The sequence below is a fragment of the Fonsecaea monophora genome (genome assembly GCF_001642475.1).
Source record: "Fonsecaea monophora strain CBS 269.37 chromosome Unknown Scaff176, whole genome shotgun sequence".
NCBI classification, from domain to species: domain Eukaryota; kingdom Fungi; phylum Ascomycota; class Eurotiomycetes; order Chaetothyriales; family Herpotrichiellaceae; genus Fonsecaea; species Fonsecaea monophora.
Window position 1 is genome coordinate 1,530 of NW_019174107.1, and position 12,532 is coordinate 14,061.

General features: G+C 51.4%; 6 protein-coding genes across 6 annotated transcripts; 5 read left to right on the plus strand and 1 right to left on the minus strand.

The window, feature by feature from the left end:
• Positions 1 to 1,388: 1,388 nt before the first annotated feature.
• On the plus strand, positions 1,389 to 2,789 carry AYO21_11685 (hypothetical protein; the record flags this gene model as incomplete). Its single annotated transcript, XM_022661569.1, has 1 exon — positions 1,389 to 2,789. One exon carries the CDS (start codon positions 1,389 to 1,391, stop codon positions 2,787 to 2,789), a length of 1,401 nt encoding a protein of 466 aa, XP_022506105.1.
• A 2,115-nt stretch (positions 2,790 to 4,904) lies between these two features.
• AYO21_11686 (hypothetical protein) lies at positions 4,905 to 5,603 on the minus strand (the record flags this gene model as incomplete). The annotated part of the gene is made up of 1 exon (XM_022661570.1): positions 4,905 to 5,603. One exon carries the CDS (start codon positions 5,601 to 5,603, stop codon positions 4,905 to 4,907), a length of 699 nt encoding a protein of 232 aa, XP_022506106.1.
• Positions 5,604 to 6,112: 509 nt separating this feature from the next.
• Positions 6,113 to 7,774, plus strand: AYO21_11687 (hypothetical protein; the record flags this gene model as incomplete). Its single annotated transcript, XM_022661571.1, has 1 exon — positions 6,113 to 7,774. The coding sequence occupies one exon, from the start codon at positions 6,113 to 6,115 to the stop codon at positions 7,772 to 7,774; it is 1,662 nt and encodes a 553-aa protein (XP_022506107.1).
• Positions 7,775 to 8,794: 1,020 nt separating this feature from the next.
• On the plus strand, positions 8,795 to 9,127 carry AYO21_11688 (hypothetical protein; the record flags this gene model as incomplete). The annotated part of the gene is made up of 1 exon (XM_022661572.1): positions 8,795 to 9,127. One exon carries the CDS (start codon positions 8,795 to 8,797, stop codon positions 9,125 to 9,127), a length of 333 nt encoding a protein of 110 aa, XP_022506108.1.
• Positions 9,128 to 9,817: 690 nt separating this feature from the next.
• AYO21_11689 (hypothetical protein) lies at positions 9,818 to 10,402 on the plus strand (the record flags this gene model as incomplete). The annotated part of the gene is made up of 1 exon (XM_022661573.1): positions 9,818 to 10,402. The coding sequence occupies one exon, from the start codon at positions 9,818 to 9,820 to the stop codon at positions 10,400 to 10,402; it is 585 nt and encodes a 194-aa protein (XP_022506109.1).
• An 876-nt stretch (positions 10,403 to 11,278) lies between these two features.
• Positions 11,279 to 12,223, plus strand: AYO21_11690 (hypothetical protein; the record flags this gene model as incomplete). The annotated part of the gene is made up of 3 exons (XM_022661574.1): positions 11,279 to 11,316; positions 11,394 to 11,571; positions 11,699 to 12,223. 3 exons carry the CDS (start codon positions 11,279 to 11,281, stop codon positions 12,221 to 12,223), a joined length of 741 nt encoding a protein of 246 aa, XP_022506110.1.
• Between the last annotated feature and the right edge of the window lie 309 nt (positions 12,224 to 12,532).

Consider the following 12,532-nt stretch of genomic DNA (forward strand, 5'->3'; position numbering starts at 1 on the left):
AAGTACGACTAACGACTACGTCGGGGAGATATAATAAAGGATATCATCTATAAGCTTAAGGAGATGCCTATCGCGACTTTCGAGGACTAAATTAATTAGATATACGATAATCTCCATTCGGATACTTATAACCCTTCATTCGGATAGGAACCGGATTAAGAACTCTAGAACTATATACTCTTTCTACGTAATATATTTCTATATCTCTTACTAAGAGATAGAATTAAATATAGTGATATCGGCTACCTCCGGATTAATATTATAATTATAAGTCTTTATTATTAAGGTTCTAAGAGTCCTAGGTATACTAAAGAATTTCTCTACCTATTTACGATGATATATAAAGAAGGAGCCGCATACCCCGACCTATAGTATACTATATTAGCGAATAGCCTTATAAACTATCGAGGAAAGAGCGACTTATATTTCGAGAAGGATCGGGAGCTGGAATTCCTTAATGGATTTATTAAACGAAGTAGAGCTCGCTATCATTTATTAAGTAAGCTAGCTAAGGAGGCACTTAGGAAGGCCGCACTTATTTAGCCTTAGTCTTAATTAATTACCGACCGATTTAGTACTTAAGTTACTTTTAAAGATAGGACACTACATATAGAAAAGCTAGCGTCCGAGGAGATCTAGGCGTTAGTAGGGCGACTACTATAGTTATCTATCTTACCGAAGAAACATCGTTAGAGTACATTCGTAGTACGGAGCTTCTACGAGATAGGCATGGAGAATATTAATGCGAAGGTAACCCGTTTTAATAATGAGTTAAGGAACGTAGAGGTTATAGTATCTTCTAGTCTAGTATCTAAAACCTCTTTAGTCGGCGAGCATAATAAGAGTAGTGATGATGAAGCTGAGGTGGACGAGGTTACGAGAATAGGTTAATGGACTAGAGGTATCCTAAGCGATAGCGAAGCCTTAAATAGTGATTTTAGTTAACCGGTAGGGGTTTAACCTACCATTTGATAGATCCATTATTTTATAGGATCTGTAAAATAGTGTCTTCGTAGTTCCTATACTTCACCGTACTATATTTTCGCGAAAATTTCCGGCTAGTACTGTAGATTACACCGATTTATAAGGGTAGTATTTTAAGATTACGCCGTGAACGCGATGGCTTATATAAGTGTACGTATTGAAGCTCAGACTCGTTTAATAAAATGACCCTCTAGGGCATTTGATTGGTCCGCGCTTCAGCGCTAAGAGGACCAATCAGCGCTTACGCTTGGCAACACCGAGTCTGAGAATCTGAGACAAAAGCATTGCTGGAGCAAAATTGATTTCTCCATTACCAGACTTCACGAAACGCCCCTTTGAGCACCAGATTACCAGCAGCCAGATTGGCGCCTCCATCTCAGAGCAGATAGCGAAACGCTTCAACTATGGCTGCATCACCAGGCGCCGGCACCGCCGGTGCCTCAGGAAGTCAAGCGCAAGTTCGGGTGAGACTAACCACTCGAGACACAGATCTCGCTGTCCAGGACCTAGCTCCTATCCTTGTTCCCACGTCTTTCCGCCGTCTTACACTCTCTACCCTCGTCAACAACCTCCTTGAAACCGAGAAAACGATCCCTCTGGAATTTATCATCAATGGTACCTATCTTCGAACTACCTTGGATGAGTACCTCACACGCAACGGTATCTCCGCAGAGACGACAGTCTCGATCGAATATGTGCGAGCACGCATTCCCCCCCAATATGTGGCGTCCTTCGAACACGACGACTGGGTCAGTGACGTTGACGTCGTGTCCACCACCTCTCCGAGAATCCTCACTGCGAGCTATGACGGGCTGTTAAGAGTATGGAATTCCTCCTCTCAGATTCTCGCAACATCTCCCGGTGTGAGCCATGGCGGTCATGGATCCTTCGTCAAGACTGCCAAATTCATATCCCCAACTCAAGCAGTCTCAGGGAGCTTTGACCGCACCTTAAGATTGTGGAAATACACAGAGGATGAGAGCGGGTCTGCAGCCAGCCTCTCGCCCCAGATCGAGCTCTATGGGCACAAATCTTCGGTAGATTCGGTTTGCGCCCATGCTGCCTCTTCCCGCATACTCTCCGCCTCTTCTGACCACTCTGTTGGGATCTGGTCTACCCGAAAATCAGATGCACCTGCAGCACCCGAGGCTCTAGTCCCGAAGGCAAGGACCAAAGATGGCAAGAGGAGGAAATTGAACAGCGAGGTATCAGTGTCGCAGCGTGGGCCGCTCGCGCTGATGCAGCAGCACACAGGTCCAGTCTCTGGAGCGATGTTCGACCTCCATGATCCCACGGTGGGTTATTCAACATCCTGGGATCAAACGGTCCGTACCTGGGATTTGGTCACTGCCTCGCTGGTTGACACTCGGACTACATCAAGTGCATTGCTCTGCATTGATCATATGCCTTCTCTTCACCTTATTGCGGCCGGTTCAGTAAGCCGCGTGGTCAAGCTGGTGGACCCACGGACGTCCGCTACCGCAGTCACGGCCATGACCCTAAAAGGCCATAAAAATTCAGTTGTCAGCCTGGCCCGAGATCCTACCAACGACTACACCATTGTCAGTGGCAGCCATGATGGGACATGTAGAGTTTGGGATGTCCGGAGCACCAAGCAGGAGAAAGAGGGTGCTGTCGGACAGAGCCTGTATATATTGCCAAGAGCGAGCCTGAATGGTGCTGCCAATCCTGCGGGTGGTGACGGTGTCAAAGTCTTTGGGGTGTGTTGGCACCACGAGGTTGGCATTCTCAGCGCAGGTGAGGACAAAGCTGTCCAGATCAACCGTAGTGACGGCCAGCCTTGAACATGTGTCCAGGGGCAATGTCCCCACCACGAGTCACAAGAGAAGGTTGTCACCGGCCAATTCCCTGGGGTTTGACGTTAACAAAGCTCTCGAGAAGGTGACCCGTCAACATTGTCAAGCCTTTGCGGAGGCGGTCAAGCTACTGCAAGCCGCAGACGGACAGACCAGGATGACGCCTCGACTCTGAGTGGCCTGGCTTCTACACTTCGTCTCGGTCGGCAAGACCTTGACCTCTTCCTTTTGGTACATTATTATCCGACAACAAGGTTTTTCCTCGTTATTGGTCGGTACACCGTGCGGTGAAAGGGCGAACCACAGAAAAGGCTGGCGCTAAAGGACGCCGAAAGACGCGAGGAATTCCAGGAACCTAGCGGACTTTTTAAAAGCGGACAAAGGTTAGCACACCAAGCCGCAACTGGGCGTTTTACGTATACCCCGAGCACTTGCGTGCGAAATGACCTGGGCGGCCAACATGGACCGAGGGCATTGGCTGTTACCGTGCAAAGAAGCAACACGTGCATGTCGAAGATCTCGGAGAGGCGGAGATGAAAAGGCCGAAAGCCTACAAAAGTGGCAGGTCGAGGTGGTGTTGCATGCAACAATGGAGGCTAGAGGCCTAGCCACATCACACAGAGATCCGGAGGTCTGAGGATAGACAGAGTTTAGTGGAAGACGCCGCAGATGAAAAATTGCGAGTGGCAGTGACACAAGAGTGGATTTGGAGATGGAGGAGGCAATAACAACAAGATGGGGGTAGCGAGCAAGGAGGATTGGACTTTTTGAGTAAGGGAGATCAATCAACAAATTCATCATTCGATGAAATATCAATCAATACGATGTCCTCATCTCATTTGGCTAGGCGTGTACGGCCCTGTACAAGTAAGGACAGGTGTGGGCTATGCATGACGGGCCTCACGAGCAGCAGTTCTGTATGTCAATCTACCCACACGCTGTTGACGGTTGTCATTATTATTATTGGGGTGTTTTGGGCAAAGAGTGGCACCGGTGGAGTGCAAATGGGCGCCATAGGCACCAGTGGCACCTAAATTCTAATGGGCCGCCCGGTGAAAAGGCTACCCAGGTGTCCGATGGTGCCAAAGGCGCGATCCAAATAAACGGTGGCTGGCCCACCCCGGTGTCCCCTGGCCCTCGCGTCTCCCCCGCCGTGTCTTACTGGCCTCAACTTGTTTTTTAGGGCTTGGATCACCCACCCCCCTTAGGTACCTGAGCCTCCCTTGTTTCTCGGCGGTGCCCAGTAAAACTAGTCCTCGTAATAGCCTGAACCTGTGTCCCTCGCTCCCAGCTGGCCAGGTGCCCTGCACCCGCTAAATGCCCATTCCATCCACCCACGTCCACTAATACCACCTACCACCTGCGTCTGAACCTGCATTCTGCAGTAACCAATGCACCTGCGCCTGCGCAACTCCCAAAACTGGCCGGTCGCTTGTTGTTCTGCCCATGATTCAATCCTTTCACATTTCTTCACTCTCATTCAGAACAGTACGCCATCTGCATCCTTCGCATCTGTCCATCTCCTCCAGTTTTTGGATAACTCAATTGCTGTTTTCGTCGCTCCTCTTCTTCTAGAGTTTTCTTGACGCCTGCCCGTTCAATTTCCTCGGTTCCCCCTACCACGACCACCACCACCCCCCTGCGGGCATTCTTTCGCTTATACAAGTACAAAAATAAACATATCACTTCGTCCATCTGACATCAACACTTGGTCCAGCCACAAGCATCATTATCCCCGTGACAGCACACCAGTTCAGACTTTTGGCATCGGTCCCTTCTGGTCGCCGGTTGCTGACGAGAACAAATTGGGAAAAGGCCCTAAAACAAAACATCGTTGTAGGGCATCCATTGATTCTCTCCTTCAAGGCCAACCGGGTATTGGCTGCTGACCTCATTCTGTATGCAGGTTACCGTTCACTGTCCGACTGCTTTCCATGTTTTCGTCCCTAGTCTTGCACAGCTAAACCTCTTTGCCTCCTGGCCGCGGACCGAATATCTCGAAGCCTCTTGTCAGACACCTTGTCCTTGAACAGTCCTCCCCATTCGGGTACCGTCGCGTTCCGCCGAAACCACCTTCATGCCAATCAAGCTTCCCAAGGGGTTTCAACGACGGAAATCTTCAGGCCATGCCTTGGACGAGGTGCGCAACCCGCCTGGGGAGGCTTCCTTCCGAGTTTTGGAAAGGCCACAGAGTAGCGGAAAATCATTTGATGGCGGCAAACATTTGAAGATGGCATCTCTTGGAGGAGCACCATTGCCACCACCGAAAGATCGACGCGACCACGAGGAGGTAGATTTATTTGGAGTGGGCCGCCCTGATGCAAGCAACCGGTACGCGAAGAATACAACCACGGTCGACCATATGAAGGGTAAAGGACTGACAATAGTGTCTAGGGGAAGTGGTGGTACTGAACGATCCCACTCAACCGCGCCTAACGACAGTGCCGCATCGTCCGCCCGCCTCAGTACTTCGTCGACAAATCCCTCTTCCGTTGACACAAGGTCGGACAAGAACGTCCAAGGAGGTGCTGGGTCAAGACCGTTCAACGATATCCCCGCGCCGCCGCCGCCTGTTTCGACAAGGCCTGGCTTCCTTCGCAGTCCCACTAGGACATTTTCCTTTGGGCTCGTGAAAGGCAGTCGAGGATCGCCCACCTCACCAGGTGGTGCTTTACCGCCTTTGAAGGACATGAGCAGAAACAGGGCGGTCACGTCAAGTAGTGCAAGCACGGCCACGCCTCCCAGACTGTTTGATACCGACTTATCGTTGGAGAATTCCGAATTGGATGAGTTCGGAAACATGTTTGACCATATCGGGTCTAGCCCTGACGCGCCCCCAAGCCGGCTTATACACCAAGAGGTAGGAGAAAGCTCCGAACGTTTTGACAATATTCCATGCTGATGTTTCAAAGGCTTCGATCTCTCCTGCTCCTACACAATATCCTCCGACCTCTTATCCAGGCAATAGTCCACTTCGTGTCAATCGAGCACCTCCTCCGAAGCCTATCTCCACGGATCGCTCGCAAGTCGTTGAATCCTCTCCTTATTCATGGGCGTCACAGGATTCCAATGATCATTTGATACGGTCCCCTAGTCCGTCTAAGACTATTACGCAAGGAAGCCCGATGAAAGCTGGAGACACTGGCTCCCGCCCTGGACGATTCGGCTCGATGTCAGATACAACAATTACTGCGAGAGGGTTGGGAGGTTCGGCATCCGTTGCACATGAGGAGGAATTACGTCCCTCTCAGTTGCTACACACCAGGTCTGCGGACAGCAGTACTGCCTTGACAAGCCCTGCTCGGGACAACATGGCGGGATTGTCCCCGAGCTCGACACATAGCGCCTCGTTTGATCCGAATATTGCAGCGGATGCGCAGCTTGCCGACATGTATCAGGAAACCAAGTCGGTTCCTGTCAAATCGGTTGCCATGAATAAAGTCATGACGCCTGCTCAGTGGGAACGGTACAAGGAACAAAAGGAGATGGACCGACGGCTTGGTGCTCTGTCTGACGACAGTGCTTCTGAGGCGAGTGACAATGCTGAAGACGATGACGACGAGATTGAACGCAGCCGACAAGCAACTAAGCAGCGTCGAAAACAAGAAGCCCACCTGGCTGTGTACCGGCAACAGATGATGAAGGTAACAGGCGAAGCACCAGCCACTCGATCAATGAGCAGCCTCGGCATGCTGCGAGCGGGTGACAACAACTCGGCAACGGATCTCAACCGCTTGTCACGGATGACATTGGACTCGAAGCAGTCTGGTAAAAGTAGCGGAGAGGAGGAGGACGAAGATGAGGATGTGCCACTTGGTATTCTTGCGGCCCACGGTTTCCCGAACAGAAATAGGCCTCCCACACGACTTGCAAATTCTCCTTCCAACTCCAATTTGCGCAGTGTCAGCCAGAACCAAGGGGCTCCGTCTGTGGTCAGTCAAGCTCCTAAAGGCGGCAATTTGCCAGTCTTTGCTCGACAACTACCCCCGGACCCTTACTATGGAGCCAGCCTGGTAAACCCTTCGAATCGTGAAGCTCTGGCGCTTCACCCTCAAGCCCCGCCACAGGGAGCGGGACCTGCAACAGCCCATCCCATTCACCCTGCAGGGCTTGTCGGAGTTATCGCTGGCGAAGAACGCGCTAGAGCTGCTCGACGAGGAAGCCCGAACCCTGCTGGCAACTATGACTTGCCTCCCATGGGAGGACCCCCTCCTGGCATGGTACGATCTCAGACGACCGGGGCTCTATCCTCGATGGCTTATCCACCCATGGGAGCACCGGCCATGCCAGGGATGCCAGGAATGCCGGGGATGATGCCAGGGATGCCACCTATGCTGACTCCTGGTGATCAAGCGCAAATCCAAATGTCCCAACAGATGACGCAAATGATGCAGATGCAGATGCAATGGATGCAACAAATGTCAAACATGATGGTTGGGCCAAACTTGCCCCCTCCTGGTGTACCGAATCCTGCGTTTGCAAGACCTCAATCATTGGCGATGCAGAATGGCACGCCACCTCAGCTGAATCAACGGACCATGAGTACTCTGAATCCAAGCATGGCGCCCTGGAACACCAAGCCACCGATGTTGCCGTCCATCAATGTCAATGGTAACTATGCTCCCTCGATCGCACCGTCTGAGCGCAGCAACATCGGCCTAGCTCCGAGATACCGGCCTGTATCCACAGCCCCAGAGCCAGAAGTGATGTCCACGCATCATCGCGCGTCGACATTTACATCGTCCACTGTGCGACCCTGGTCTTCAATGGACCCAGGGCAGCGACCGTCGACGCACGCTGCGAAGCCTTCGGTGAACACTCTCGGTCGGAGATCCCCATTGGCAAACCAGGACGATGAAGACGACGAGCAAGGCTGGGCTGAGATGAAGATGAAGAAAGATAAGAAGCAAAAGACCTGGGCACTCCGAAAAGGACAGAATACACTGTCGGAGTTATACGCCAACGCCTCGTGACGAACCGGCATTTTAGACATTTTCTCGTGTCCCATGGGGGCGTTCTTACGAAAGGATGAGGGCGACTGCAGTATTTGGAATTCTGAGACGGCAAGTTTATATATCAGCATTCTGGCGGGATTTGGGGAAAAAAGTTAATCTGGGTAATGGTACAAAGCGCGAGACTGGCAGAAACCTCAGTTTTTTGGATGCATAGAGGTTGAGATGGAACTTCCAGACATATTATCCGCACAAACTGCATAGTTGTAAAATAATCACAAATCCACCTGTCCTGACAAGCGCCTGGTGTGTCTGTATATGAGATCCAGTTGCCATGCGATGAGATGGGCGTGAGTATACGAGGGAGGTACTAGATATTGTAAGCCAGATGCCCAATGGGAATGGCTCTATTGGACTGACAGACGAATTGTTTGTTTGGAGGATGAAAGTGATGTACACAAATGGTAGATATTACTTATTCTGCCACCCTGTGGTGTTGGTAGCGTTGATGGGTCAGTAGCCTTCCTCCTTATCTATCTTATGTATATATATATTTGGTACTCCGACATGGCATTCCTATTCTGCATCATAATTATCACAATTGTCAACCAGCCCGATATTCTCCCTTGCTTACCCTGTCGCAGTATCCCGTCCTCTCACTGATCACCATCATCGTGGATGCACGTGTGTGGTTGCCCAGGAAATCAAGCGGTGTTGAGATGATGTAAAAGTAAAACGAGAGCATCACGTCGATCTTCTATCGAAAAAAGACTGATGGTGACGCCAGCGAGACCAAAATGAGCGCATAGCAATCGACGACCATCCGATGTATGATTACAAGCGCTTCAACAGAACAAATATGTCGTCGGTGCCGTTGTTCCATGTCAATTCCAACCGATTATGCCTCTTCCTAGCACTTGGCCCTGCTCATTGGTAACGTCGACTTCTCTCCCCACAATGCCTCGTTCGTCGACTGTAAGATCAAAATCTCGGCGACCACACTCATCACGGCCATCGGTATCACGAGAAGCGCGACTGACAATGGTAGGACCAGCGCCGGTCACCAGCGGAAAGCGTGCAAAGACAGGGTTGGGAACTCGTTGCTTTCGAGCAGGTGCCGCATGGATGTGCTCGTTTGCATACGTCCTGGCACGATATCAGAAGAGCAGAACAGCAGAAGAGCAGGAGACAGAACCGAGTGCCATACCAAATAGTCACATGGAGCTTCTGACCTTGAAGCTTGTCGGCCTGAGTTGGTTCCTCGCACCTCAACTCTCCCACTATCTCGCTCCCACACGATTTGCTGAGCAGCAACCGGCACCAACACGCATTGCCAGCAGTCCTGTTTCGATTGTCGTCCTGGATACGGTGTAGAATGGCAACAAGATCACCCGCAGGAGCATGCCGGGGGTTGAACTGGTGACACATGGCCTCGCGATAATCTTCGGTCGCAGAGGCTCGGTCGACCGCTACAAAGGACTGCTTCTGAACACGAGCCCAGCATATTTACAGAGAGACCATTGTTCTAGAGCCTGGATGTGATCCGGTGTCGGGTTCTTTGGGAGGGGGATCGCGGATCTTAAGGTCCTCAGTTGCTTACACGGAGCAGTGTGCCAGAACGTGCTCAGATTGGTTCCCATGAGCAGGTTGAGCAAGTTTCAACCTCCTGCATTGGGATTAAGATCCTTTGCCGATGGTGCCATCGACAGCAATGGGATCATCTACCATTTATATTGTTGGACCTCCCACTTTGTTTGTCGCTTCCTCTGACTGTCGGGTTATCAGGCTGGCTGTTACTAGGGAACATACAGATCTCCCGGAAGCATCCCACCCAGACGCCATTTACAAGCCGTGACTTTAGCCACTATTTGAGCAGGATGCCTGTGACTTACGAGCTTCCTCCACTCCAATACAGCCTCGATGTAAGTACCCGATGGGACATGTTTTGCCTGGCGCGTACATGGCCAGCTAAGTCAGAGACTGTCCTGGACCGGCGGAACGCTGAGCTGACCAACCTCGCGTCCGTCCAAACAGGCATTGGAACCTTCTATATCAGGCCAGATAATGGACCTGCACTATAACCGGCACCACAGGGCATACATCACCAACCTGAACGCAGCGCTCGGTGCACAAGCAGAGGCGGCGGCGGCTAATAACCTCGTGAAGCAACTCGAGCTCCAAGCGGCCATTAACTTCAATGCCGGCGGACACATCAACCACACGCTCTTCTGGGAATCACTCGCGCCTGCGTCGAGCGGCCTCAATAACCTCTCCGCGAGTGCCGTGGCCCCCACGCTCAGCGACGCCATCACCAAGAGATGGGGCAGCGTCGACGCCTTCAAGGCGGCCTTTGAGTCCTCTGCGCTCGCGATCCAGGGCTCCGGGTGGCAGTGGCTGGTGCAGGATCCGCAGACAAAGACCCTCGAGTTGACCACGAGCAAGGACCAGGATTTACCGAAAGGTGGCAAGGGAATCGTGCTGGGCGTCGACATGTGGGAGCACGCGTATTACCTGCAATACTTCAACAACAAGAAAGAATACCTCAACAAGATCTGGGACGTCGTCAATTGGCAGGTCGCGGAGAAGAGGTTCAAGGGCGACCCGAGAGCGGCGTTTGGAGCGTTGGCTGGGTTGGCGGGACATTTGTAGTTGCTCCTCCTCTCTCTGGTTGAGGAATTATGATGGTTTGGTGGGATATCGTGGATATCTATAAAGGCGCCGCTACTGCAGCGGTGTTGGTGTAGAAGTGACAAATCATGAAATCAATGCGGCCGTTAAAAATAATAAGAGGACCTTTTGTTAGGGTGTATTGAGTGACAGGTCTTTTATATCAAATGTCAAGACAAGGTTGTGTCGTCGTCGACGGTGAAAGGCAGCTCTTTGCACAGTGTGTTCTCAATCGTTGTGTACTAGGTTGGTGTATGAACATATATGTAGGTATATTTCCAGGGCGGCGTTTGTGGCCGCTGATAACTTGGAGGTTTGTTATTTGTCCTAGTCAATCCTTCGGAGCATTTCTGTCTGTCTGTCTGTCGTGGCGAGCTGGATACGATACCAACCAGCCACTCACTCACCCTGCCTTTCTCTGCGGCTGTCTTCCGATCCATCAAGATCAAAGATTCTGGACGTTTTACAAAAAGTCTCCGTCTCGAAAGTCTCCGTCATCCGTTGAGACCTGCCACCGCTTTCACGACCTGGTCTGCTGTAAATCCGCGTTATGGTGTATATGGACACTTCGGAGACTTTTGCGCCATTGAGATGGAGAACCAAGGGGGAAATACCTACTCCGTCATTGGACGGGGTCAAGGTCCTCAGTTACCTTTCCTCTATTCGCAGGAGGATTTCCGTTCTGGGGTAGGCAAGTTAACCATTTCCCATCTGTGTATATCTATATCTCACAAGGTCCTACCTACCCATCCATATGCGAGTTCCCTTGGTCCAGCAAAAAAGAGGCAGTGGAGTCAACTGTTCAAAGGCAGCACGCATTTACAATATTACAATAGCAGTTCTGGGAGATAGAGAGAAATGGCCGATATCACGACCCGCAACCGCGAACACTTTGAGTATGGACCCCACCCGTATCTCGGTGAACTTACCCCATGTCAGAGCGACGTTTTTGACCAAATCTCGAGCTTTCTAGTCAAGTCGCCTCGAGTCACCAGGATACCTGGGCACCGTTCATACAGGCGGTCATTGAGGAGTTGAAGGAGAGGAGATTGTGGATCTCGGCCAAGTTGGGGTCCGACAGCAGTTCAACAGATGGGAAAGATCCAGTCAAGTTGCTCGACTATGCTTGTGGCTCGGGAACGGTCTCAAAGGTATGTGTGTACAGATGTCTTGGACCCCGGTCTGTCTGTCAGTGATCACGGATCACGGCAGAGGGCTTGGAAGCAAAGCAAGCACTGACACGAAGTCGCACTCTGGCCTGGTGCCTGTTCGTAATAGGCCTTGATTCCCTACGTCACCGAAGCAGTAGGGGTTGACCTTTCTGCAAACATGGTGGCCGAGTACAATAAATGGGCTGAAGGATTGGATGGCCATGCTCATGCCAAAGCCCACGCCTTTCAATGCGACTTACTCGCGGAACCACAGCCCACCGACCCGGCCCTCTCTGATTTCGACATTGCCGTCGTCTGTGCGGCGCTCCACCACGTCGCCGACCCCGAGGGACTGCTACGTCGTCTCTCCAAGACACTACGCCCGGGGGGTGTCTGCGTGGTCCTCGACCGGGTTCTCTCAGACGAGAGACCCGAATTGCTGCTAGGTAAAGACCTCCCCGAGTCGGCGAGAAACGTTCTACAGACCATCAACAAGCACGGCTTCACCGAAGAGGATATGCGCAAGTACTTCCACGGTGCCGGCATGGGTAGAAACTTTGAGTTCGTGGTCATCGAGCGACCGTTCAAGGTGACGTTATTTGGCCAGGAGATGGAGTTGGAGTCGTTCATAGCGCGAGGGGAGGTTGCTTGATCTCAGCAATCTTATCATGGGGCGAGATGTCTTCTTGATTCGGTGGTTGTTCAGGGTGGTACTCCCGGATCGTGTTCCAAATCCCTACCTAAATATATAGGTACCATTTGTTGGAGTGGATAAGTGGAGTATCTAGTTTTGAAGCTTCGGACCTGTAGGCATCACAGTCCTGCCTGAGGCTTCTTCATCACACTGTCCTTGATATGCTGAACTTGCAGACTTGTTGTCCCGAAAGGAGAAGAAAAGCTGCAAACACGACGAGGACTAGTTCTTCCGGCAACTAACCGTATCTAGACTAGTTAAATTTCT